This window comes from Callorhinus ursinus, unplaced genomic scaffold (genome assembly GCF_003265705.2).
Source record: "Callorhinus ursinus isolate GAN/ISIS: 27379988/994484 unplaced genomic scaffold, GSC_fseal_2.0 scaffold5, whole genome shotgun sequence".
NCBI classification, from domain to species: Eukaryota; Metazoa; Chordata; class Mammalia; order Carnivora; family Otariidae; genus Callorhinus; species Callorhinus ursinus.
The window spans coordinates 21,028,038-21,051,699 of NW_027397067.1; the positions used below are offsets into that span (position 1 = coordinate 21,028,038).

At 45.6% G+C, this 23,662-nt stretch overlaps 1 protein-coding gene across 3 annotated transcripts; it reads right to left on the reverse strand.

Annotated features, from left to right (window-relative positions):
* Positions 1-3,752: 3,752 nt before the first annotated feature.
* On the reverse strand, positions 3,753-22,679 carry PRDM14 (PR/SET domain 14). Of its 3 annotated transcripts, none has more exons than XM_025870560.2 (8): positions 22,579-22,679; positions 20,609-21,332; positions 19,966-20,019; positions 19,721-19,878; positions 18,464-18,734; positions 13,019-13,221; positions 7,162-7,263; positions 3,753-4,368 (listed from the first exon to the last, which is right to left on the reverse strand). In XM_025870560.2, the coding sequence occupies exons 2-8, from the start codon at positions 21,306-21,308 to the stop codon at positions 4,141-4,143; spliced, it is 1,716 nt and encodes a 571-aa protein (XP_025726345.1). In that variant the 5' UTR covers positions 21,309-21,332; positions 22,579-22,679; the 3' UTR covers positions 3,753-4,140. The 3 variants fall into 3 exon arrangements, with proteins under 3 accessions (XP_025726345.1, XP_073748793.1, XP_073748794.1); XM_073892692.1 differs by lacking the exon at positions 22,579-22,679 and adding an exon at positions 21,803-21,929; XM_073892693.1 differs by lacking the exon at positions 7,162-7,263.
* Positions 22,680-23,662: the final 983 nt, after the last annotated feature.

Here is a 23,662-nt window from a genome sequence, read left to right on the forward strand (position 1 = left end):
GCCCGATGTGGGACTCGATCCCGGGACTCCAGGATCATGACCTGAGCTGAAGGCAGTCGCTTAACCAACTGAGCCACCCAGGCACCCTTAGTAGCATTTTAAAAATAATGGATGTAGATATATGTAGAATAGGACATACTGTGGGAGCAAGTGCAAGAACACATAGCATTTTTGTAAAATGCCTGTTTGTAAAAATTAAGAACGGAATTTAAATCCCTTTGATATATTTCGTGTAGAAATTTATTCTTCTGAGCTTTGGATAGGATTCAAGAAATCACAGTTCAGTGTAATTAGTGCCCCTAAGAAGTCATAAATAACTCTCAAAAGTACTTAAAAATCACCATGAATGAAATACTGTACAACCCGTAATGTCAAAATGAGGCTTACCAGTAATAGGTGGTCTAGGACAGTATTTGTGATCTTATCTCTATCATCTTGTGAAGGCAGCTCTTCCCAGCCCCACCCTGCCCTGCACCGCTTGGGTACCAAGGGAGCTATGACTTTATGGCTACAAAGCTGAGCCTAGTGCAGGCCTCACAGAGGTCCTGAGCATCTGTCTGCTTTGATAGCTTTGTTCATTGCAACCGGCAACTTCCCCCAGTCCTAGAAGGACGCCCTGAGGGCCCATTAAGAGCTCCATCAATATCAGGGAGACCACTTTACTTCGAGCCTAGTTATTTTTCCAGGGTTCAGATGTCTCTATTTATGCACTTTAAAAAAAAAAACTCTAATGAACGAATGGATGATATTTATCATCAGACTTAGACTCAGATTGGGAAAATAACCAGAGGAATTAACTCATAGAAGGCTTTGAAATTCCATCAATCAACTCAGAGCTGCAGAAGGAGTTCTGTATTTCCAACAGTAAAATGATAAAACTGGGTTCTGTTGGTATCCATTATTCCAAGGAAGAGCACTGTTGTGCCTGCAATCTGCATTCTAATGGTTCCTCCTAACGAACAGCTTTTGTGATTTTGCCAAGTCACCCAGCTACTCAAGTTTTACCCATTGCTATGCTGTAGGGACTAGGAAGAGAAATCAAATACAGCCACAGTTCTCAAACTTCATTATGGATTGCTGGGCCCCTACCGCAAGAGTCTCTGATTCGGGGAATACTGGGTAGGGCTAGAGAATTCACCTTTCTTTTTTTTTTTTCCCACTAAGATTTTATTTATTTATTTGAGAGAGAGAGAGAATGAGAGAGAGAGAGAGCACATGAGATGGGGGAGGGTCAGAGGGAGAAGCAGACTCCCCGCAGAGCAGGGAGCCCGATGCGGGACTCGATCCCGGGACTCCGGGATCATGACCTGAGCCGAAGGCAGTCGCTTAACCAACTGAGCCACCCAGGCGCCTGAAAATTTGCCTTTCTAATAAGTCCCCAGGTGACATTAACACTGCTGGTTCAGGAATCATGCTTTTTGAGAACCACTGAAAGGATAGATATCAACAATAAAATCAGCATAATTCTGTCTCCCTTTTGCCTGACTGACAAGAGAAAGGAAATGGCTTTAGTAAGTATCATCCTGAATGAAAGTCATCTCATTTTATTTAATCCTCATCACCCTATATCATAATTATGACATTATTTTACAGATGAGAATGTTAAACCTCAGAAATGAAATGACTTGCCCAGCATTATGCAAATGAGGAAATGGCAGACAAAATAAGTTTGTCCAACCCCAAAATCTGTACTGTATGCATTATGTTCCAACAATATCCAGCCAGTGTAATTGTATCAGCCCAGAGCTTTAATTTCATCCTACTTTTATGTAATGGTTAGTCTTCTAAATTGACTGCCTTAGTCTTTTTTAAGATCGTTATAAGTGACTCGAATTATCTTTAAAAATAGATAAGATACACATTTTAAGGGGCATCTGGCTGACTCAGTCCATAGAGCATGTGATTCTTCATCTCAGGGTGGTGAGTTCAAGCCCCACATTGGGTGTAAAGCTTACTTAAAAAAAAAAAAATGAGATACGCGTTTTCAATAAACACAAGAGAGCTTAAGGTAATTACCAAAGAAGGATGTTGTAAATTGACTGCATTTTCCAAATCAAAAATTGAGATATGGAACCTGATCAGGATGATCCAAACTTCGCGGAAACAGGTCAGATTAAGCCTGCTTGGTCCATGTAAAGTATTATTTGGCATGCAGGCATTTTGGCGTGACTGTTAGAAAAGGGCAAAAAAACCCATTATTCCCTTCCTTTGCTACTATGCTAGTTCAAAGAACAAAGTACTTAATTTGAATGATTCAACTAGTGAAAAAATGGGCATCACAGGAGTTCCTGATGTCTTGCTTTACTGTTTGATTGTAAAAATGAACTGGCAGTCAAAGAAAGGCTGCCTAATTACAGGATGAGCCCCGGATCTTTTCAAAAGACTATTGTTCTGACTTAATTAACATGAACTAAAACAGTCCTAAAACAACAGGGCACATTCCCATTAGGATAAATTACTCAGCCCTGGTCAACGCAGCAGAGGATTCCCCAGAGGAGAATCTGTCACTGCCTCTCCACCTGCACTATAGCTCTCTCCAAGGACTCTGCTACAGCTGGGGGCCTCCCTCTGGATGGGGCATCTGTTCCATATTGAGTTTGCTCCATTTTGAAAGCCATGGACCATGGATAAAGGGTGAAGAAAAATCCTAAGCAGTCAGTAGCACCATGGCTAGGGATGTGACATAATAGCTTAGTAGCTATGGTCCCCAATGGAACACTCTTATTCTGGTCTCAGATGTCCCATGTGAATATTTAAAAGTGGGTTTGTTGTTTGCTTTGATATAGGGATAAATGACAGAAAAAGGCTATGTCCTTAGCAGGATTCATAGTTGAGCATACTGGTTCGTTCGTTAGGAAACTGGGTGGTGGAGTGGGCAGACCTGGCTTTGTCCCTTGGAGGCGAAGGCTGCATCACTTCCTTACTCTAAGCCTTGATTTCCTTCTCTGTAGATGGCGAGCTCAGTGGTACCATCTCTCAGGGTTCACGCTCATTTACAAATATCGGCTAATATTACCCACATGAAATGAGTCTCTGTCTCTCTCGCATATTAGCAAAGATATTGCCCAAGGTTTGTTATCAGCCTCATGATAACTGATACGGCACATTTTTCTTTTCAGTGGGCCTCCTTTTTTTACATTCTATATACTAGTATGAACCGGCTAATTAGACCTGAAAAGAGTCCACTTGTCTCTCCATCAGGAATGAAATCGGGTTTGGGGCGCCTGGGTGGCTTAGTCGGTTAAGCGTCTGCCTTCGACTCAGGTCATCTCAGGGCCCTGGGATCGAGTCCCATCGGGCTCCTTGCTCAGCAGGAAGCCTGCTTCTCCCTCTCCTTCTGTCTGCAGCTCCCCCTGCTTGTGCTCACTTGCTCTCTGACAAATAAATAAAATCTTAAAAAAAAAAATTAAAGAAATTGGGTTTAAAACTAGAGCAATACAAAAACATTTATTTTTTAGTTGATCGCAGTTCTTAAACCTTTCTTCATTTGGTAATAATTTTTTTTCCCCAGTTACAAAGCTCTCAGATGATGAGGTGAATAACTTCTGCGTCCTCTGAGTAATTCTGTATGGTGCTAAACAAATTAACAGGCATTTGCCATGTGATGGGGGAAGGAGTGGGAACTAGGGGTTGAAAATGAATCCAAAAAAGATAGGAGATTAATTTATGTCTGAACACTTAGTTATAATACTAATGAAGCTCAAGGTTGAATGAGTTTTAAAGACTTTATTCTATGAAGAATAGACCAGGTAACGGCCAGAGCCATAATACAATTGGGGACCCAAGGCAACTAGTAGAGAAAAGGTCTTTTTCATCACAAAATCAAACTCTACTCCCAGTTCCCAAAATAAAATATAGTCCCTCTCTCAGGGTTTGTGTTGTTTCCAGACCTGGAAGCTCAATATTAATAGCCAGCTCTCACTTATTTCTAGATAAATTCACCAAAACTCCATTCTTGTGAAACACATTTCTGTGAAAGCTGGTGAAATAAATCTGATAAATTCAGCTTATTGGCCGGTTCCATTTTTCTGTTTCTCATCTCAGTATAACGATCACTGTTCATACAACACACCCAAAAGCAAGAAAAACAAAGACTGAATCCTAGCCTTTGGTTTTACATTGTCCCCATCATTCTGAGGGCTAGTAGCCTTCATGAAGCTTCACGTGGGAGTAGAATGCTTCTTGATCTGGGAAGATTTTTCCGCAGATGCTGCAAGAGCAGCCCTCATCCTCCTTGTGTGAACGTCGGACGTGACTGTCATGGGCAGCGTGGGATGCAAAAGATTTACCACAGTACTTGCATTTGAAGGGCTTTTCCCCGGAGTGCTGCCTGATATGTGTGCGGAGGATGCTGGAGGCAGTGAACCTCTGCAGAGAACAAAAAGCAGAAGAAAAGGTAAACTTCCTTCACCTGGACAGCCAACTAGACAAAGGGCTTAATTTCACCGTCACTGACCCTTAATTCTCCAATGGATGAATCATGGATGAATCTGGGCTTTAAGGCTATAGAGCACGCTTGGTCAACAGTAGTAGCCTTAATAAAAAAGGGCTTGACTGACAGGAGGCTCAGGAACCTCCATTTAAACAAGCAATTCCAATGCCAGTGGACCTAGGACCACAGCCCAAGAGAACGTGCATTACAGGAGTAGCTACTATTGGCCAAGGTCTCTGTATCAATCAGCATCTTACTGATTTTTTCTTTTCTTTTTTAAGATTTTATTTTTAGGTAAATCTTTCCACCCTACACGAGGCTCGAACTTACAACTCCAAGATCAAGAGTTGCCTACTCCACTGACTGAGCCAGCCAGGTGCTCCGGTTTCTTTCTTTTTTAACTTAAACTTTCTGAGGGGCACCTGGGTGGCTCAGCTGATTAAGCAACTGACTCTTGATTTTTGGCTCAGGTCACGATCTCAGGATCGTGGGATCGAGCCCCATGTCAGGCTCTGCACTGGGCATGGAGCCTGCTTGGGATTCTCCTCCTCTTCAATCCACCCCTCCTCCCAGCTCACACATGCTGGCTCGCTAAAAAAAAAAACAAACAAAAACTTAAAACTTTATTAGAGATTCTGTGTACCCTTTACCGAGTTTCCCTCAGTGCTTACCTCTTACACAACTATACTGCAGTATCATAACCAGGATGTGGGTGTTGACTGTTCAGATACAGAACAATTTCGTCAAAGGATGACTCATGTTGCCATTTTAGAGCCATACTGATCTCCCCCACTCCCACCTTTTTCTTAAGCCGTGGCCATCACTAATCTGTTCTCCATTTCTATCATTTTATCACTTGAAGAATATTACTTTTGGGATTGGCTCTTCTCACTGAGCATAATTCTCTGGAGATCCATGGAAGCTGGTGTGTGTACAACAGTCCATGCCTTTTTAATTGCTGAGTAGTACTCCCTGGTGAGGATGTACCCCAGTCTGTTCAATCACTTACCCGTTGAAGGACGTCTGGGTTGTTTCCGGTCTGGGTTCTCATGAATAAAGCTGCGACAAGCATTTGTGTACAGGTTAAGCCTTCATTTCTGAGATAAGTACCCAGGACAACTGCTGGGTTGTATGGCAGCTAACGAGTTTAGTTTTTAGTGAAACTGCTGAACTTTTCCAGAATGGCTGTCACACTAGTACTTTGCTGTTTTTACATCTTCTCTTGGCCACTTCTGTTCTTTTCCTGATTTATAACCTTTCTCCTCATTCATTTCAGTACTATGCTCTGACCTTTGTCACCTTCAAGTAGTACATGAGAGATGTAATGACTCTGTTCTGGGGTCCACTGACAGTGACAGAAAACACCAGGTGAAACTGGTGGCTTCAGATTTGGGGTGCTGGGAGAGAAGTGCCACACACTGAGGGGGTGTCTGGAGTTGGGTCACACTACCTAGTAAGGTGCACAAGCTATAATTGTTTGGAACATGGTCAGTCTTTACCAGCGTAAGTAACTGGGGTCTAAACCGGGATGCCAAATAACTCGTTCATGTCCTAAGTGGATTTAATTCCCCTTCAGCGCCTCTCTAAACCCCAGCTGAGCTGGAAGTCCACAGTGGGGATCGGAGTAAGAACTCCAGAAACAGGATGTGTTGTGGGGCTATTCTGACCTTGCTCCGGAAATCCTGCCGGACGGAATTTATCCCTCGGGACAGCCTGCCTTTTTCATACAAATGCACGGTCATCTCCATCAGTCTCTGCTGGTTGCACCTGGTCTACTTGTATCTCAGCCTCATTTCTCTCTGTTGATAATTTCCATGCTGTTGACACACAATTTCTTTGGCAGTATTGTTTCCGTAAGCCTGGTACACTCAATGTTTTATGCTGCTGTGAGAGGCTTAGATGTCCCCCTAACATGGCCTACATTTCTTTTATGGCTTTATTATAAAAAATTTGAGTAACTTGATGATAGGATCAGTCTATCCCAGTGCTATCCAATAGGACTTTCTGCAGGCCACATGGGGCTACTGAGCACTTGAAATGTGGATTGTGCCACCAAATTATGGAATTTTTCCATTTTATTTCATTCTTATTAAATAGCCACATATGGCTAATGGCTAACTAAGCACTGGACAGTATAAATGTTTATCATCAAAATAGGACATGAGGTGTTTTGGTATAAGTTCTAAAGCATGGTCAAACTATGGTTCTATTCTAGCAACCCCTAACCACATATTTGTCTCTTCATTTTTATTGTTCAATATTCCGTATAAGATACATTAGATTCCATTTCGGCAATGTTGGTCTAGAGTTGAGAGTCTGTGCTCTTCAAAACTATGTAATCATGTCTGCAATCATCAGGTCTCCCTGTAAACTAGGGGTGTATTTTTTTTTTTAATTTTGTTTGTTCATTTAAGTAATCTCTACATCCAATGTGGGGCTTGAACTGCCCGCCTCTGAGACCGAGAGTCTCATGCTCTAATGACCGAGCCATCCCAGCACCCCCAGGGGTGTATTTCATTCCACGGGTCTTAAATGCCAATTTGGTCACAGGAGGTCCTATCTGACCATCTTAAGCAGACTGTAGCATTTTTTAGGGGCAGAAATGGGGACTGGACTGATAATGGACTAATCAAGAACTCCTTATAAGCCAGGCTTTATGCTTCAAGTTCTTCTCCATGAACATCCAAACGGGGCTCAAGGCAGATCCCTTGGAAGGAGGTTCCATTTACCTTTGTACAATACACACACTGGTATGGTCTGTCTCCAGAGTGGACTCTTGTATGCTTGTTCAGGCTGGAAGACTGAGAGAAACATTTCCCACACGTAGAACACTAAGGTGTAAAGAGACCACACGGTTAAAATGAGCGTCTTCATTTTACCATTATGTTTCTCTGGGAGTAAAGGTGAAATATTGTATTTATCCAGTATACGTCTATAGGCAGAGGTTACAGAACTCAGACTGAGGGGTCTTTAAGGTAGGGGAAAGACAACCCAGGGCTACACTGATGATTCTGGAAGTATGGGTTCTGGTCAGATGTTTGAGTTGATGCTGCAAAAAGAACAGATCAAATATAAAGCCTAAATACATGATTTGGAAAATAAGATTAGGGCACTCTCTGCAAATGAAGACCAAAAAAAAATTAAAAGTTAAGCACAGGGAGGTAGGTTCAACCTAATATCTGGTCAAAAGGAGTTCCAGGAGAGAACAAAGATCTAGAAGACAGGAAATAACCAAAGAATGAACAAGAAAATTCCTGTCAGTTTAGGACTTGTGCCTTCAAATGGAAAGAGTACTTTGTACTTCACTGATTACAAAGCAGGAAAAAAAGAAAAAGACATCCAACCTGACATGTTCTGTTAAAATTTCAGAATTCCAAAGATAAAGAACAATTTCCACAAAGAAAACCAGTTACTTATAAACCGATAAGAAACAAATTGCCATCAAATGATAAGAGAAAACAGAAAGATGCCTTGAAGGTTTTTGAAAATCATTTCTATCTAAAACTCTGAATCTAGCCAAACTATCAAAAACACATGCAAGTACTGTGAATTGTGCAAGACTGTTGAATCACAGATCTGTACTTCTGAAACAAATAACGCAACATATTTTAAGAAAAAAGAAAAAGAAGAAGATAACAGGAGAGGAAGAAAAGGGGAGTATGTCAGAGGGGGAGACGAACCATGAGAGATGATGGACTCTGAAAAACAAACTGAGGGTTCTAGAGGGGAGGGGGGGAGGGGGATGGGTTAGCCTGGTGATGGGTATTGAGGAGGGCACGTTCTGCATGGAGCACTGGGTGTTATGAACAAACAATGAATCATGGAACACTGCACCAAAAACTAATGATGTAATATATGGTGATTAACATAACAATAAAAAAACCCACATGCAAGTAAAATATCCTCAAAGAAGGGGCATCTGGGCAGCTCAGTCGGTTAAGTGTGTGACTCTTGACCTCAGCTCAGGTCTTTTGATCTCAGGGTTTTGAGTTCAAGCCCTGCACTGAGCTCCATGCTGTGCGTGGAGCCCATGTAAAAGAAAAAAAAGGACTCAAAAAATATTACACAATTAAAAAACTACATTTTCCACTTGTAATTAGAAATCCTAGCAAAAACAAAAAGCTTAGAAGTCAAAAACAAAACACAAAGAAAATTAAAAGTCTGGCATAATTTTGAGCAATTGATGTAATCTAAGAAACTGATTTTTGGAAAAACAGTCTTCTCTCCATTGGTCAGGAATTTCAGGAGGTTGGAGAGGAATGACTTTCTAAATTCCTGGATAAACTTTTGGGACTCATTGTTATGAACTACAGGGACATCCTCTGACATTTTTGTGTTCTTCATTAATTTTGCTCGACAAATCATCTGAAAAGGAGGTACGTACATTTAGGTTTTAAATGCTGGAAATAGGGGTGATAATACAGGGCTTTCCACTGTTGGTTGTGCACCCAGCATCTTCTGACATTTTTGTCAATCAATTTTTTTTCTCTTTCAGAAACTGAATTTTATTTATTTATAAAAAAGATTTTATTTATTTATTTGACAGAGAGAGACACAGCGAGAGAGGGAACACAAGCAGGGGGAGTAGGAGAGGGAGAAGCAGGCTCTCCGCTGAGCAGGGAGCCCGATGCAGGACTCGATCCCAGGACCCTGGGTTCATGACCTGAGCCGAAAGCAGACGCTTAACGACTGAGCCACCCAGGCGCCCCCTGAATGTTTTTTGTTTTTTGTTTTTTTAATTTATCTTAGGTTCTTCATGTCTGCTTCACGGGAGATTTTTTTTTCTTTTTTTCAAGTTAAATGTTTTGTTTTGAGCTTCTGCAAATTAAATATATTTTATCACCTTAAAAGCTAAGTACTCAAAATTAAAAGTATGTAAAATAAAGAAAACTAAAAGAGCATAAAAAATGTTTAGCAGTAAAAATAAAAGTTCTGTGGGAAACTCCAGTTGAGATGCTCAGAAGGCAGCTACATATACACTCCATGAGCTTAGAACAGAATTCTTTTCTTTTTAAGATTTTATTTTATTTGACAGAGAGAGATCACAAGCAGGCAGAGAGGCAGGCAGAGAGAGAGGGGAAGCATGCTCCCCGCCGAGGCAGGGCTTGATCTCAGGACCCAGAGATCACCACCCGAGCCAAAGGCAGACACTTACCCGACTAAGCCACCACCCAGGTGCCCCTCAGAACAGAATTCTTGGCTTAGAGATAAGATACCCATGTGAAATGCTATTTATGGTCATGATATATATTTTTTAAAAGGTTATTTATTTGAGAGAGAGAGAGAGAGAGAACACAGAGTGAGAGTGAAAGGGAGAAGCAGACTCCCCGCTGAGCGGAGAGCATGATAGGAGGCTCGCAATGTGGGGCTCCATCCCAGGACCCCGAGATCATGACCCGAGCGGAAGGCAGACACTTAACTGACTGAGCAACTAAGCGACCCAGGTGCCCCCAGAGTCATGATAAAAGACAAGACCACTCAGGGAGAGTTTGCAAAGAGAAGATCACTAAAGAAGAACTCTTAGGGACACTGAGGACACGGGACTCATCCTCTTGTATTGCCAGTTTAAAATGATTATTCCCCCACTTTACCATAAAACCGGCTCCTCACTTCACTCTTCCCAGCTTCCACGCCTTCCTTGTCATCCTGGTCATCTCCGGGACAGCCTGGTCTACAGTCTCCCAGTTTCAAAGATGGCAGCACCTGAGTACAGCTTCTCCCCTCAAACCCTGACCCAAGACCACCACTGTCTTCAGAGTTTAGGCGAAGGACCCAGCCAGCATTTTAGTAGAAATATCTGGATGGAGCTCTGGTGACCTTTAATAAGTCCTGTAGCTTCTACTTTTTTCTTAACAAACACCCTTTGATCTAGCTGCAGCAAATCTGACAAATATCCTAAGTGGTGTATATCCCATCAGGTTAAGATCACTTGCTGTGCTAACTAGAAAAAAAAATGCTACCAATTAAAATTATGGCATACCATCGCTTGTTAAACACATTCAGTTTCAGAAAACATGTTTCAGAAACATAAAAACCTACAATTGATAAAATATGGCTTGTAAAATATTACAAAAACATGTAGCAATAGAAATATTTTCCAAGGACATACATGGACAGATGACAGGACAAATAGAGTGCCAATAAAATATAGTTTAAACATTTAAACCACGTATTAATTAAGATGCAAATTAAGGCAAGGTACCATTTTCATCTGTCGCAATGGCAACAGGAAAGGACAGTGGTATTGTAGGAGACCCCGTGTTGCCTACTCCACTGCAAACCCCCCCTCCCCGGCCGTGCTATAAATCGACACCTTCTCTGGAAAGCTGTTTAGTGCCCTAATTCAAGCCTTCAAATTGTATATACCCTTTGACCCAGTTTTTCTACTTATAGGAATCTATCCCATCAAGCATGGGATCAAACATGGATAACAGAGAGAACAATTTCTATATAATATTGTTCACTGTAGACACACTGGGAGAAAATTCACACAGCAGGAATTGGTTAAATAAACGAAGGCACGGGCGCCTGGGTGGCTCAGTTAGTTGAGCGACTGCCTTCGGCTCAGGTCGTGATCCTGGAGTCCCGGGATCGAGTCCCACATCGGGCTCCCTGCTCAGCAGGGAGTCTGCTGCTCCCTCTGACCCTCTTCCCTCTCGTGCTCTCTGTCTCTCATTCTCTCTCTCAAACAAATAAATAAAAAAAAATCTTTAAAAAAATAAAAATAAAAAAAATAAACGAAGGCACATCCATCTCATACACTGATGCAGTCATTACTATGTTTATAAATTACTCGTGATGTAGTGTTAAAGTCAGAAAAGTAGCCTCGGGGCGCCTGGGTGGCTCAGTTGGTTGGGCAACTGCCTTCAGCTCAGGTCATGATCCCAGAGTCCCGGGATTGAGTCCCGCATTGTGTTCCTTGCTCAGCGGGGAGTCTGCTTCTCCCTCTGACCCTACCCCCTCTGTGCTCTCTCTCTCAAATAAATAAAATAAAATCTTTAAAAGAAAAGAAAAGAAAAGAAAAGTAGTCTCATAATAACCCCAAGTATATTAAAAATACCTGCATGTTCACATACACACATAGAAAAAAATTACACCTTTAAATGTCTTAACGTGGGTCATGGCATATCAGGTGGCTTGTTTTCTCCAAATTATATTTACCAAGCATAAGTTCTTTTCTCATGTTAAAAAATAAAAATTAGAAATAAAAAACTAAATGTTTTCCAAGTGAAACTATGAAAATTGCTCTTGGCTTTGTTCTTAATCATACTCCCAAAATGACAGCTAGCAGTTGGATGTGTTACTTTCTGTTTTTCCATTTGTGTGTGAACATCATGCATAGCATACATAATAAACCATTTCAGATGGCATCATTATATACAAATTCTGCAACTTGTTTTGGCTTATTAAGCAAAACATAATTTATATAACCAGTTCCGTGTTGATGAACATGCAGTATCTACTTTTTTCAGAATACTGGAGTGTAACTTTTTCCTTTTTCCCTGTCAATGGGTTAGAAATAATTTCACTGTCTTAATACTTCAAATGTTCTTAGAATTCTGGTAAGTATGTGCTTTTCTGTTGGAAGTGGGATTTGGAGGGGTCCAGGCTGGCATGGATATTTTTGTAGATCCGGACGACCAAGGGATTGTTGAAAACTAATTATATTAAATGTCTTTTGAAGAGCAAAAAGGAGTTCTTAGATTATCGTAAAAATACACTTTACAGGAGTAAATAATACAGTGGTTGACTGGGATTCTTCTAGAAGCTTAGCTGTGAACAGGAGGTGGTGGGTAAGGGCAATTTTATGAAAATTACTCCAGTTTTCAAAAGAACAAGACTGGGACTCTGGAGTCACTCAGGTGGTAGCCTCATCTGCTAGTCCTGACAGGGCCGAGAATCAAACCCATGTCTGTCTGTACCCAAGTCCCATCCTTTCTTCTAGATAAGCCCAATGGTCGCCTGTACTGTTTTGCACCAAGCCTGGCAGAGCGACCACCTATCCGGAATGGTAGAAAATGCCATTGCCTATTGCCTATTGCCTATTGCCATTGTTGCTTTCCTTCCTGACAAAATCCTCAGCGTGCCACACAGGCCTTCCATTCCCTGGGCCATGCCCATGTTCATCTTCGTCTACAATTGTCAATATGCCCACATAAGATTATAGAACAAGGTGCAGTTACCACAAAGCACATGCTAGGCTCCTTCCCGCCTGGAATGTCTTAACCCTCTCCCCGTCCCCAACCAATCCTGCCTCGGATAAAAATCAGACATCCTACCGTCCTTCTGAACTCGGCTCAAGGCCACCTCCTCCGTGAGACCTCTCTCACAGCCCATGTGTCCAGGTAGAAGTGGACACCCTTCCTCCGGGCCCCTCTCTACCTGTGCATCTGTCCTAGCACTCTGTCACTGGGCTGGCTCATGTCTGCCCTTCCACGGCATTGTCCCCTCCTTCACAGACCCTGTCTCATCAGGCACTGTGTCCCCACAACTCATACCCAGAAGTGTGTACTCAGGGGTTGGAGGAAGGAGCATGAAAGCCACGTGAGTCATGGGTCGTCCATCATTCACCGCCCCCCTTCTTACCTTGTGAGGCCGGTGCTTCTCATGAACGTGAAGGACATGGATCCGGAGCCGGTCCCGCTTCTCAAAGGACCGTTTGCAGAGATTGCAGGGAAATTTCCTGTCACCCTTGTCCACACAGGGGGTGTACTTGAGATGCTTATCTCTGTAATATTTGTAGGTAAATACTTTTCCACATCTTTCACATCTGTAGCCTTCTGCAGACTCTGTCAAACACAGGGGAATAAGGGCCAATGGCTTTATCAGCTCCCATCCCTCATTCTTACTTCCTCCAAGAGGATTTTTTAAAAACGTTTCATTACAGAAATTTTAAACATATACTAAAGTCAAAATAATGGCATAATAAACCCTCATGTGCTCAACACCAAGCTTTCACAATGACCAATTCATAGCTAATTTTGTTTATTTCTTTTTTTTTTAAAGATTTTATTTATTTGAGAGAGAGAATGAGAGATAGAGAGCATGAGAGGGAAGAGGGTCAGAGGGAGAAACAGACTCCCTGCCAAGCAGGGAGCCCGATGCGGGACTCGATCCCGGGACTCCAGGATCATGACCTGAGCCGAAGGCAGTCGCTTAACCAACTGAGCCACCCAGGCGCCCTTTGTTTTCATTTCTATCATTTGCCTCCATGACTATTTCAATACTAATTATCATTTGGTTCATAAATACTTCAAATTATAATCTTTTAAAGATAATACTTTTTAAAAAGTAGTAACCGTATTGCCATTATCATACCTAAACAATTAACTCTTATTCCTGGAAGAAATAAATGTGTATACACATATGTGTAATTATTTTCCAATCAGTTCAATTTTGGATTCAGTCTTCTTGTTGTCTATGGTTTGCTATGTCTGTTCAATCTCTTAATTTGTAGGCTCTCCTTCCCCTTTGTTCCCTGAAATGTATTTGTCGAAGCCCTGCCGCCAGCCCTATTTAAGAGCAGTTCAACCCTACAGTTTTTTTTTGTTTTTTGTTTTTAAGATTTATTTATTTGAGAGGAGAGAGCAACAGAGCATGAGCATGAGCAGGGGGAGAGGCAGAGGCAGAGGGAGAAGCAGATTCCCCTGCTGAGCAGGGAGCCCAACGAAGCTGGCTCAGTCCCAGGACCCTGAGATCATGACCTGAGCAGATGCTTAGAAGGCAGACACTTAACCCACTTAACTGACTGAAACACCCAGGTGCCGCCCCAGCCCTACAGTTCTTGAACACACTCTTGACTGGCACGTGTTAGGAGGTTAGGTTAATATACCAAACATATGTACTGTGTTCCTTTCAGATCAGCTTAAACTCTTAAGTTCAAAGCAGTTCACCTCGGTCACTGACGAACACAGGACAATGATGGACACCAATAGCTTACTTCCTAGGCTTCACAAGGGCTGTTCCATTTGACCCCATTTACAAAGTCTTAGGCACCTGTTTAGCTTGTGGTTTACTTCTCTGAACTTCTGGAAGAGATTCCAGAGTTAGAACCAAAATGTATGGAGTGAGGATGACAATTATCTTGCCTTCCCTTGTATTCATAGGGTTATCATGATGATTAATTTAATCCTGTCACTTATTGAGCTCTTACCAATATGAGTGATACTATCGGTGAGTGATAGACTTAAGACCCAGAAAGGTAAATCTGTTTTTATCAATGGAGGAGGGAGGGAGGGAGAGGTTAGAGAGGGTTCAGCCGACTCTAGCAAGGGAGGCCCCAGGTCCAAGGGTGTCTATTGTTGGGGGAGGGCACAGGACCAGGGCCACCTACAAAAACATGCTGAGGACACTCTGGATTCCAAAGGATCAAGTGGCTTTGACTGTGAATGCATCACTGAGACCCCATTGTCTGGCCCCAGGGAGGGGAGGGAGAGAAGAGCCAGCAGTAAGTATATGCAAGAGTCTGTAGATGGAAATCTTCTTAGCACCAGGACTGCAGGGAAGCTATCCATTGGGGGCTTTGTTAGTTGACAACTACATCCCAGGCACGTTTAACAGGTGGCTAAGGAAATAAACCATTCATTAAGTAAATAACCAGGAAGGCAACCGCCAACCCCAGGACTATCCATTGCCCGGGATGTCTATCACTTTCATTGAGGTGCTAATACTCTCAGAATTCCCTTGCTGGGATGGCTTTAGCTCAGAGCTAGCATTTTCATTGGTCAGAAATACCTGGCCTTCCTGCTCCAGCAGTGGGAAGAGAGGGTCTACAAGATAGGGATCGGTGATCTTTACAAATCAAAGCTCGAAAGCACACCAGAATTCAAAGTGATGGGTCAATAGTGAGTTTGCAGAAGAACTGCTTAGGCAAAAAGGTGGCACGACACTCTTACTAATTGGGGTTCAGCTGCCCACATTTTCTGCTCAGGTCTTTGGAAATTTAACTTAACCTAATGATTTTATCCTGCTCCCTTTCCTTCTTTCTTCTCCTCCCCCACCCCCCCTCAGTCAACTACGCTTTTTTAGCCAAGGGGCTTCCCGATTTTGACAATGATGCTTCCTGCCCCACCACACACAGTTCAGAGTTTGGTATCGATTAAGAGTCGTCTTCACGGGGCGCCTGGGTGGCTCAGTTGGTTAAGCAACTGCCTTCGGCTCAGGTCATGATCCCAGGGTCCTGGGATCGAGCCCCGCATCGGGCTCCCTGCTCGGCGGGAAGCCTGCTTCTCCCTCTCCCACTCCCCCTGCTTGTGTTCCCTCTCTCTCTGTCTCTCTCTTTCTCTGTCAATTAAATAAATAAAATCTTTAAAAAAAAAAAAAGAGTCGTCTTCACATTCCACACCTCCATCCCCCAAGACACACACTCTGCAGGCTTGCATACTCAAATAACCCGCCCACATAGGGTCCACACTCTTCCCTCCCACTCAGGACCCGAAAGGGGGAAGTTCCCACCAATCCTCTCCAAAAGCCTTTGAGGAAAACAGTTCTTTTGAGGGGACAGAGGAATTTTCATTTTTCTTTCCTTTTTAATCCTATCCCAAACCACTCACAATAGAAAACAAATGAATTCATCCATAATTCTTTCCAACAAATAAAACTGTTTACCAATTTCCTTCCACACGTTGTCTCAAATATGTATTATTCAACCCCATTCATTATCATAAGCCCTCCCCCTTGCTCCTTGTTGCCAAATGGGGATTTCTGATTTCTGCATATTATTCCATATGTTAATATATCATCATTTACGTAAGAATTATTCTACTACTGAGGGGCTGTCAGTCCTTAAGCGTCTGCCCTCAGCTCGGGTCAGGATCCCAGGGTCCTGAGATCGAGGCTGGCATCGGGAAGCCTGCTGCTCCCTCTCCCACTCCCCCTGCTTGTGTTCCCTCTCTCGCTGTCTCTCTGTCAAATAAATAAATAAAAACTCTTAAAAAAAATTATTCCACTGTTGAGCATTTTGGTTTGTTTGTGATTTTTCACTAATATGGATGGTGCTGTAGTAAAAATCCTTGAGGACAAAAAGCTTTCCCTTCTGGACTATTTTCTGAAGACAAATTTCCAGAAGAGTATTACTGAGAAATCAAACGTTATGATCATTGTAATAGCTCAATACATAATGCTAAGTACTTTTTCAAGAAGATGTTTATATTTTGTGAGTTATGAAGCATGTATTTTTCTCAATCTATTTTTCACTTTTTTTTTTTTAAAGATTTTATTTATTTATCTGACAGAGAGAGACACAGAGAGAGAGGGAACACAAGCAGGGGGAGCGGGAGAGGGAGAAGCAGGCTTCCCGCGGAGCAGGGAGCCCGATGCGGGGCCCGATCCCAGGACCCTGGGATCATGACCTGAGCCAAAAGCAGACGCTTAACAGCTGAGCCACCCAGGTGCCCCGTATTTTTCACTTTTGTTTCAAAAACAATCAGTACATTTTGGAAGTGACCAAAAAGACTTACTTGGTTTGGTGCTAAGTAAGAGACAACTGTGAGGTCCACGGACTTTAGAGAGTCCCACAATCTCACTGCTACCCCTGACTTAGCCCCACGCCATTCACATGTTGGGGCAGCAGGAAGATAGTTTAGCAAAGCCATTCGGACCGGACCTCATTATTTGGACCCTAGGAAGAAGAGGCTGTTCATCGTCCACTGTCTAATCCCTGTGAGCATGTCCTCCTTCCTTCGGCTTCGGGAAGCAGACTCCTGATGCGGGCCTCGATCTCAGGACCCTGGGATCATGACCCGAGGTTTGGCTAAACCTGGATTGCCTTCCCTCTCCCAGCCCAACACATCTCACCCCTAAGCAGCTTCTCCCATGTTGATCCTAACGTCTTCTGCTTTCATTCAATATACATTGGGATCCAGGAGAAGGCGATATTAAGGTGTTTAGGATTATTTCCTGCCCTGAAGGTTCTCAGTTTGCAAGGGAGATACGCATGCAGACAATCACTGTAGTGTGTGATGAAAGCAATTCACTTTTCTTTAACCTGTTACTTATTACATTTATTATAACATAATAAGGTGGTCTTCCATCCTATTACACACATTATAGTAATTTGCATTTATCTCATACCACCTACTAGATCAAGGATTCCCAAGCTTTTGTGTATGTAAAAATCAGTCAGAGAGCATTTTAAAAATGCAAATTCCAGAGGCTCACTCCCAGGGAATGGCTTGCTGGTCCTCTAGCTTCTTGCTGCTCGCATGTGGTCCAGGGGCCAGCAGCATCAGCTTCCCCTGGAAGCTTGACAGAAATGCAGAAATCTCAGATCCCAGCCCTGAATGGGAATCTGCATCTTTCCAAGATCCCCAGATATTCACATCCACATTAAAATTTGAGAGTGAGAGTCTAGCTCAATGCTTCTCAAAGGTGACTAAAATCCACAGTAAGAAAGACATTTTATTAAAATATTTGAGGCTTAGCTAGCGCGCGCGCGCGCGCACACACACACACACACACACACACACACACACACCTCCATCTGAAACAACTTCACGAAAACAATGCTTACTTTTACTTGAGATTCACGTCGACATTTTCTATTCTACCGTATTCTAATTCCTTTTTTTTCTTTTTAAAGATGGTCTAAACCACTGAATTGATTTTCCACCACATTAAGATACTGCAACCCCCATTTGAAAAGCCCTGCTCCAGAGCTTTGATGGAGTCATCGGCTGTGTTAGTCTGAGCACAGATGAATCAGAAACTGGCTCACCTAGGCAAGGGGTTGCATCCATTTATTTTGCTTGTATTTTTTTCTCTGGAAGGAGGTGAAGGGGAAAAAGAAAAGGTTTTCTTGTGAACAGAAGTAGCTTCAGCAGCTCTGGAAAAAGATAAGGGCATTTTCCTCCAGCTGGGTAGTGCCCCCTGGTTAGAGACACCCTCAGTTTAGTCTCCCGGGCATTAGCCTCTGGGGGGCAGGAGCTCCAGAGGTCAGCGGTGATGCCGCGGGAGGGGGGGGTTCATGTTCAGAAAAGAGCCAAGTCCTTCCACTGAAGAGCCTCACTGGGAAAGGCAAAGGTGTGCACTCACCTTCAGAGGGACCAGGCGCCTGCTTGCCCTGCTCTGTAACCTGAAGGCTCACAGGAATGTCCAAAAACTTCTCATAGCAGTCTCCATACCACACCAGGAGCTCTTGGTTCTGGCAGATCTCCTTGCAGCTTTCATAGAAGATCTGCCCTTGACACTGCACTGCGACTAGGTTCTGCTCCTTGGGGAAACGGGCACAGTTGACATAGGACATCCAGTTGCCTGAACCTCCTTTTCCATCTATAAAGTGACTCAAATGACCATCTTCAAAGATCTAAATAAAATAAAACAAAGTTTAAAATGCACTTTTTTTTGGCCTAACCTGTAAAGTAAAATTACTTATTAAAAATTTATAGTCCAAATCTCATGCCTGAATCCACTAAATATGTTTATTATTATTTAATATTATTAAAGCCCTAATAGATTTATCAAGCATCTCTCTATAGGTGCTGTGACATTTTTAAAAGATTCTTACTTTCACCGCTTGCTTAATTTCCAAATTTCTATAGTATGTTAATTCCATAAGCAGAGAAAAGGGGAACAAGAGAAGGTTGCATTTAATGCACAACGTAGTAAAGACAACCAATTAGTTCTGTGCTTTATCCCCACCTAGTTGTCATGCATATTAGCGGAGCCAAACTTTAATTCTTTCTCTGCTGTGTGCAATTCCACTGTCTCCAATGTTTTGTTATTATAAGCAACTTTGTGATTAACATCTTCCACACAGTCTGAATTTCAGACTACCTTCCTAAACTATACTCCTAGAAGTAGAAAATTCAGGGTCAAGGGGAGGGATCTGATATATTCTGACAAACTGGAGTCCGACCAGCATGCCCCAAACAGAAGAGTATCAGTTTTTCAAAATCCATAGCTAATTTCACAGGCAAATGATATCACAAATTTTAAAATGTGTTTTTCTTCTCTTTGGCATATTCTCAGCACCACTGTATAACCTCTAAAGCATCTGGTGTTGCCTATAAATATAGACAAATATTCTTTAAATGTATAGTTCATTGCTACTCTTCACAGATGAAAACGATTTAAGGCAGCACAAAACACAAAGAATGCACGCAGAAGCGCTTTCTTGGGGGAATGAGTGTCTGCCTTTCCTTCTCTTTCTGCTGCAAAAACGGGCAGCCCTGACAGCAGAGTGTGCCCTCTCCCCGGCTAGGATTCATTCCCCCGGAGGGCCAGAAGCCAACATTGTTCCCCACCAGCATCATTTCCCACTATGTCGACCCACCAGAAACATTCATTTACCTCCCACATCAGAGAATTGTCTCCATAGGTCTTGACTTCACTGGCGTTGACCACTTTACCTTGAAAGGGCCCAAACCTGACTCCTTTGGCAATGAGACTACTGCAGAACACACCAAAATGTCGAACCTCACCGAACATCGTCTGCTTGAGGCACAGACCTAGGGCAAAGCCAAGGTAGGAAAGTCACCGAGGAAACTGTCTGTATTCGTTCAGGGACAGAAATCCAGGCAAGAAGCCCTGCCTACCTTCTGGTAGTTGAAGCGAGTCTTTATCCAGAGTTCGACAGAGAGAATCGGGTCCTAGAAAAAAAGGGTTAAAATTTTATTTTTCATAAGGTGTTTCCCTCCCCACTTCTTGGAGGTAACCATTATCCTGAGTTTGAGGTTTATCCTTTATATTTTTTCCTGCTCCTTTTACATATAAAATTTCTCATTTGAGACTCAGAACAACCCTTGCAAGGTTATGTAATTAACCCCATTTTGCAAATTTAAAGAACTTGAGAATCAGAGATGATGCTGACTTTGATTGACCAAAGTCAAGACAGATGGCGAGGCTGGGACTCCAAGTAGGAATTGCATGAGGCTCTCAAGGAGATAACCTGGTACATCCTGGTAGAATCTGATCCCAGCTGACAAGTCCCCTGTGTGAACCATGTCTCTCTTGACCCTCAGCTCCCACTAAAACCAACCTTAGGAATCATGCATTTAGGTAAGTAGAGCCTCAGAAGTGAGCTTGGCCTCCCCAGGCTCCATACTCTGATGGGAAGTAGATATACTTCCCCACTGGACTTGGACAGTCTTGGATCCACCTTAATATCCTCCTTCCCCACTCCTGCTCCCACCTCTATTCCCATTCAACCTGGCTCCCGCCCCATGTGACCGCCTTTACCAGAGCTGTCTGTGGGGACCAGGAAGCCGGAAATTGCATGGTGCAGAGGGGCTGAGTGCTCCACGCTGGGAATGACCCCGAACAGAACTAAGTGCAGGTCTTCCTGGGTGAAGTGGTAACGGCGAGACGACTTCCCTGGTTGGTTCGGGAGTTTGGAGCCCTCCTCAGACCGCTTGCTGGGGGAGCAAGGTAATAACTGGGGCGTCTTCGGCCCCTCAGGTAGCAGGGAAGCATTCACAGCCGACGGCGGAATGAAAACCTCAGGTCCATAGCACTGGCCACTGTCGCTTCGGCCACCAATGTGGCCCAAGTCTTCACTGGTGGCGCCTGTATACTCGTGGTTGCTGTTGAAGCGTGGCACCTCTCTGGGGAGGTGGGGAACTGGGTACCACGGCGGCAGCTTGCTGTACCAGGGCAGATCGTAGAGCGGCTCCCTCTGCAGGGCCAGGCTGGAGCTCAGCAAGGGAGGCGCGGGCCGGAAGGCGAAGGAGGGCAAAGCGTGGGATGCAGACACGGCGGCCTCCAGCTGTGGAAAAGGTTGGAAATCTCCCTCCGCAGCGCTTAGCATGTTCCCATAGTGGCCATAGGGCGGGAAAGGCATGTAGTAGGCGTCCAGGTTTTGGGGGCTGCGCTGGAGCCTCTCAGGCGCGTAGCCCGTCTTGTCCTGGGGTCCCGCCTCACCTGACGGCCGCAGAGCCATCCCCGGCAACAGCGCGCGGCGCGTCTGCGGGGAAAGCAAGCGCAACTGAGGGGCGCGGGGCGCTGCGGCCCTGCTCCCACCTGCCTACCCTCCACCAGGCAAGCTAGACCCGGGTCCAAGGGAATCGCAGAAAGCTCCCAATTCGATCCCGCCAGCCCTACCCCACAAACAAGGCAAAACAAAACAACACATTAACAAAACGGCAATGCAAACAAACACGCAAAACCCCGAACGAAAACCTCCCGGGATCTTACTCGACTCTAAGTTCCCGGTTAAGTGTCGCTTTTGCCTTCCCTCTGCAAGCACGCCTCGACCAAGCACAGTTGGTTTCCAACAACCCATTCTCTACACCCTGCCCCAAACCCGGCTCCTGCAAAATCCGTTTCAAGTTCCCTCTTCCGCCCTCTTCTCTGTCCAACAAAACTTTTATAGGGTCGGTCGGAGCCCCCTGGCCCTCCCACTCTAGCGGCCGGGAGCCGAGCGCAAGGCCTTACTGGGCTCTGGGGCAGGCGGCGGCTCCAGGCGCTCCCGGGTACCCAGAAGCGAAGGAAGGGCCAAGGGCCCCCGGCCACCTCGCTCAGAAAGAGACGCGCTCCCCGAGCCCTGCGGCAGGTCCGGAAGGCCGCCCCTCCTCGAGCTCCGGGTCTGACCCCGCGGACCCAGGGGCCCGGCTGCAGCGACGAGGAGGGCGCCACCTTCGGCTCGGCTCAGAGCTCCGCAGCCCGCGCCGGGTTTGCCACGTGGGCCGAGTCCCGCCACATTCCCCAGGTCCCTCAGGGAACTCTGATCTCCCCACCTGGGGCTTTAGGGAGCCTGGGGTCGCCTCTCGGGGGCAGACGAAGACGAGTCTCAGGCCAGGTGGGAGAGAAGCTTCGGCGGCCACCGCCCCCACCCCGAAAGGATGGCGTTTTAATGGACACAAGTTCACCAAGGCCGAGGAATGGAGCACCTTCAGGGCCGGCGGGTCTCGAGGGCAAGATCAATGAGCCCAATAAGGAAACCCAGCAGGGTCGTGACTCAGAAATTAAAGAACATGAGGTCAGGAGGAGAGGTCAGCCACGACGAAGGCATCTGCCAGTCTCCTCCTGAGCCTCCCCTGACGGCAAAGATACGCCACTTGCGGATTGCAAGCCATTTTAAGGAGTGAAAGCCCCAAGAAGGGAAAACGGCCAGGCAGGATGAACTGCTCTAGCGCCTGCTTCCTGCGCTCCCCAACCGCCCCGGCGGACGACGGCCCCGGGCCACCGCGGCGCCCCAGCCCGGCACCCACCTTCGAGAGCGCCGCCGCCGGGCGGGCGCCTCCAGGACCCTGAGGGCGGCGCGGGCTCCGCACCGGTAGGCTTCGGGCGGCCCGGGAGGGTCGAGCGGGGGTTTAAGAGAGCGGTGGGCGGGCGGGGCCGCGGGGCATAGAGAGGGCGAGGGTGGGGAAGGGACGCGGCCCACGCAGGTCCCCAGCCGGTCTCCTCCCCGCCCACCGCAGCCATTGGCCGACGCTCCCCTAGCCCTCCAGTCCCCAGGGGGTCGCGCATTTAACTCCTCAGGCCTCCAGCCCCTCCCTGGGACCCTTCCGGGAGCGCTCGCCCTCCGCTTTCCGCGGCTGGCACTATTGCCCCTCTGGACTTGCCGGCTGCGGGAGCAGAAAGCCTGGGCGGGAGTTGCCAAGGGTCCCACATAAGCCCCGGTGCTCACACACCGACCCCGAACCCGCCGGGTAAGGCTGGGACTTGCGTCCCAGGGTCTCGCCCCTGCCTCTCGGCTTTGAGTTCCCAAGAACCGAGCCTGGCCGAAGGCGGCGTCAAGCCCCAAGGACCCGGGTGGACGTTTGTCCCTGATACCTCTTGGGGAGGCTGGCACCGCCCTTTGGGTTGGGAAGCGGGGCCTCGCGGGTCGCGGGTGGGGGCACCTGGACGCGGTGGGCTCGGCGTCCGGGACGCTTCCGAGGTTTCCTGGCGGTCGTTTAGCCCCCCACGGGGCGTTTTCTCAAGTAGCTTTCCCGAAGTCGGAGCCCCGGCCCCCTGCGCCGCCACGGCTGCCCCCGGGAAAGGCGCCAGACCCCGGACGCGCGGGACTCAGAAAAGCAAGGTCCAGACCCATACCCGGCGCTCAAAGCCCGCATTTTTATTCTCTGTGCCGGCCATTGAGGGAAAGAAAGGAGCACTTAGGCCCATTCACATTCACAGGGAAGCATCTAGGGTGGGGGAGAAACCCTTGTAATGCCGGGTGACCTTGGCCAGGTTCCTCGACACCCCAGCCGCTGCTTCTTTGCAAAGTGGGGCGTAAACCTCACGCCAGACCTGACCTTGGCTGGGTTACTAAAGGTGGAGGGCGGGAAAGGAGGAAACACCCAGCAGGCC

Coding starts and splice junctions, on each gene's coding strand:
- PRDM14 (XM_025870560.2), bottom strand. CDS start 21,308: ATGGCTCTGCGGCCGTCAGGTGAGGCGGGACCCCAGGACAAGACGGGC. Junction 20,020..20,608: donor GGTCCCCACAGACAGCTCTG/GTAAAGGCGGTC, acceptor CTTTTTTTCTAG/GACCCGATTCTCTCTGTCGA. Junction 13,222..18,463: donor GGCGCCTGGTCCCTCTGAAG/GTGAGTGCACAC, acceptor TGTGTTTGACAG/AGTCTGCAGAAGGCTACAGA.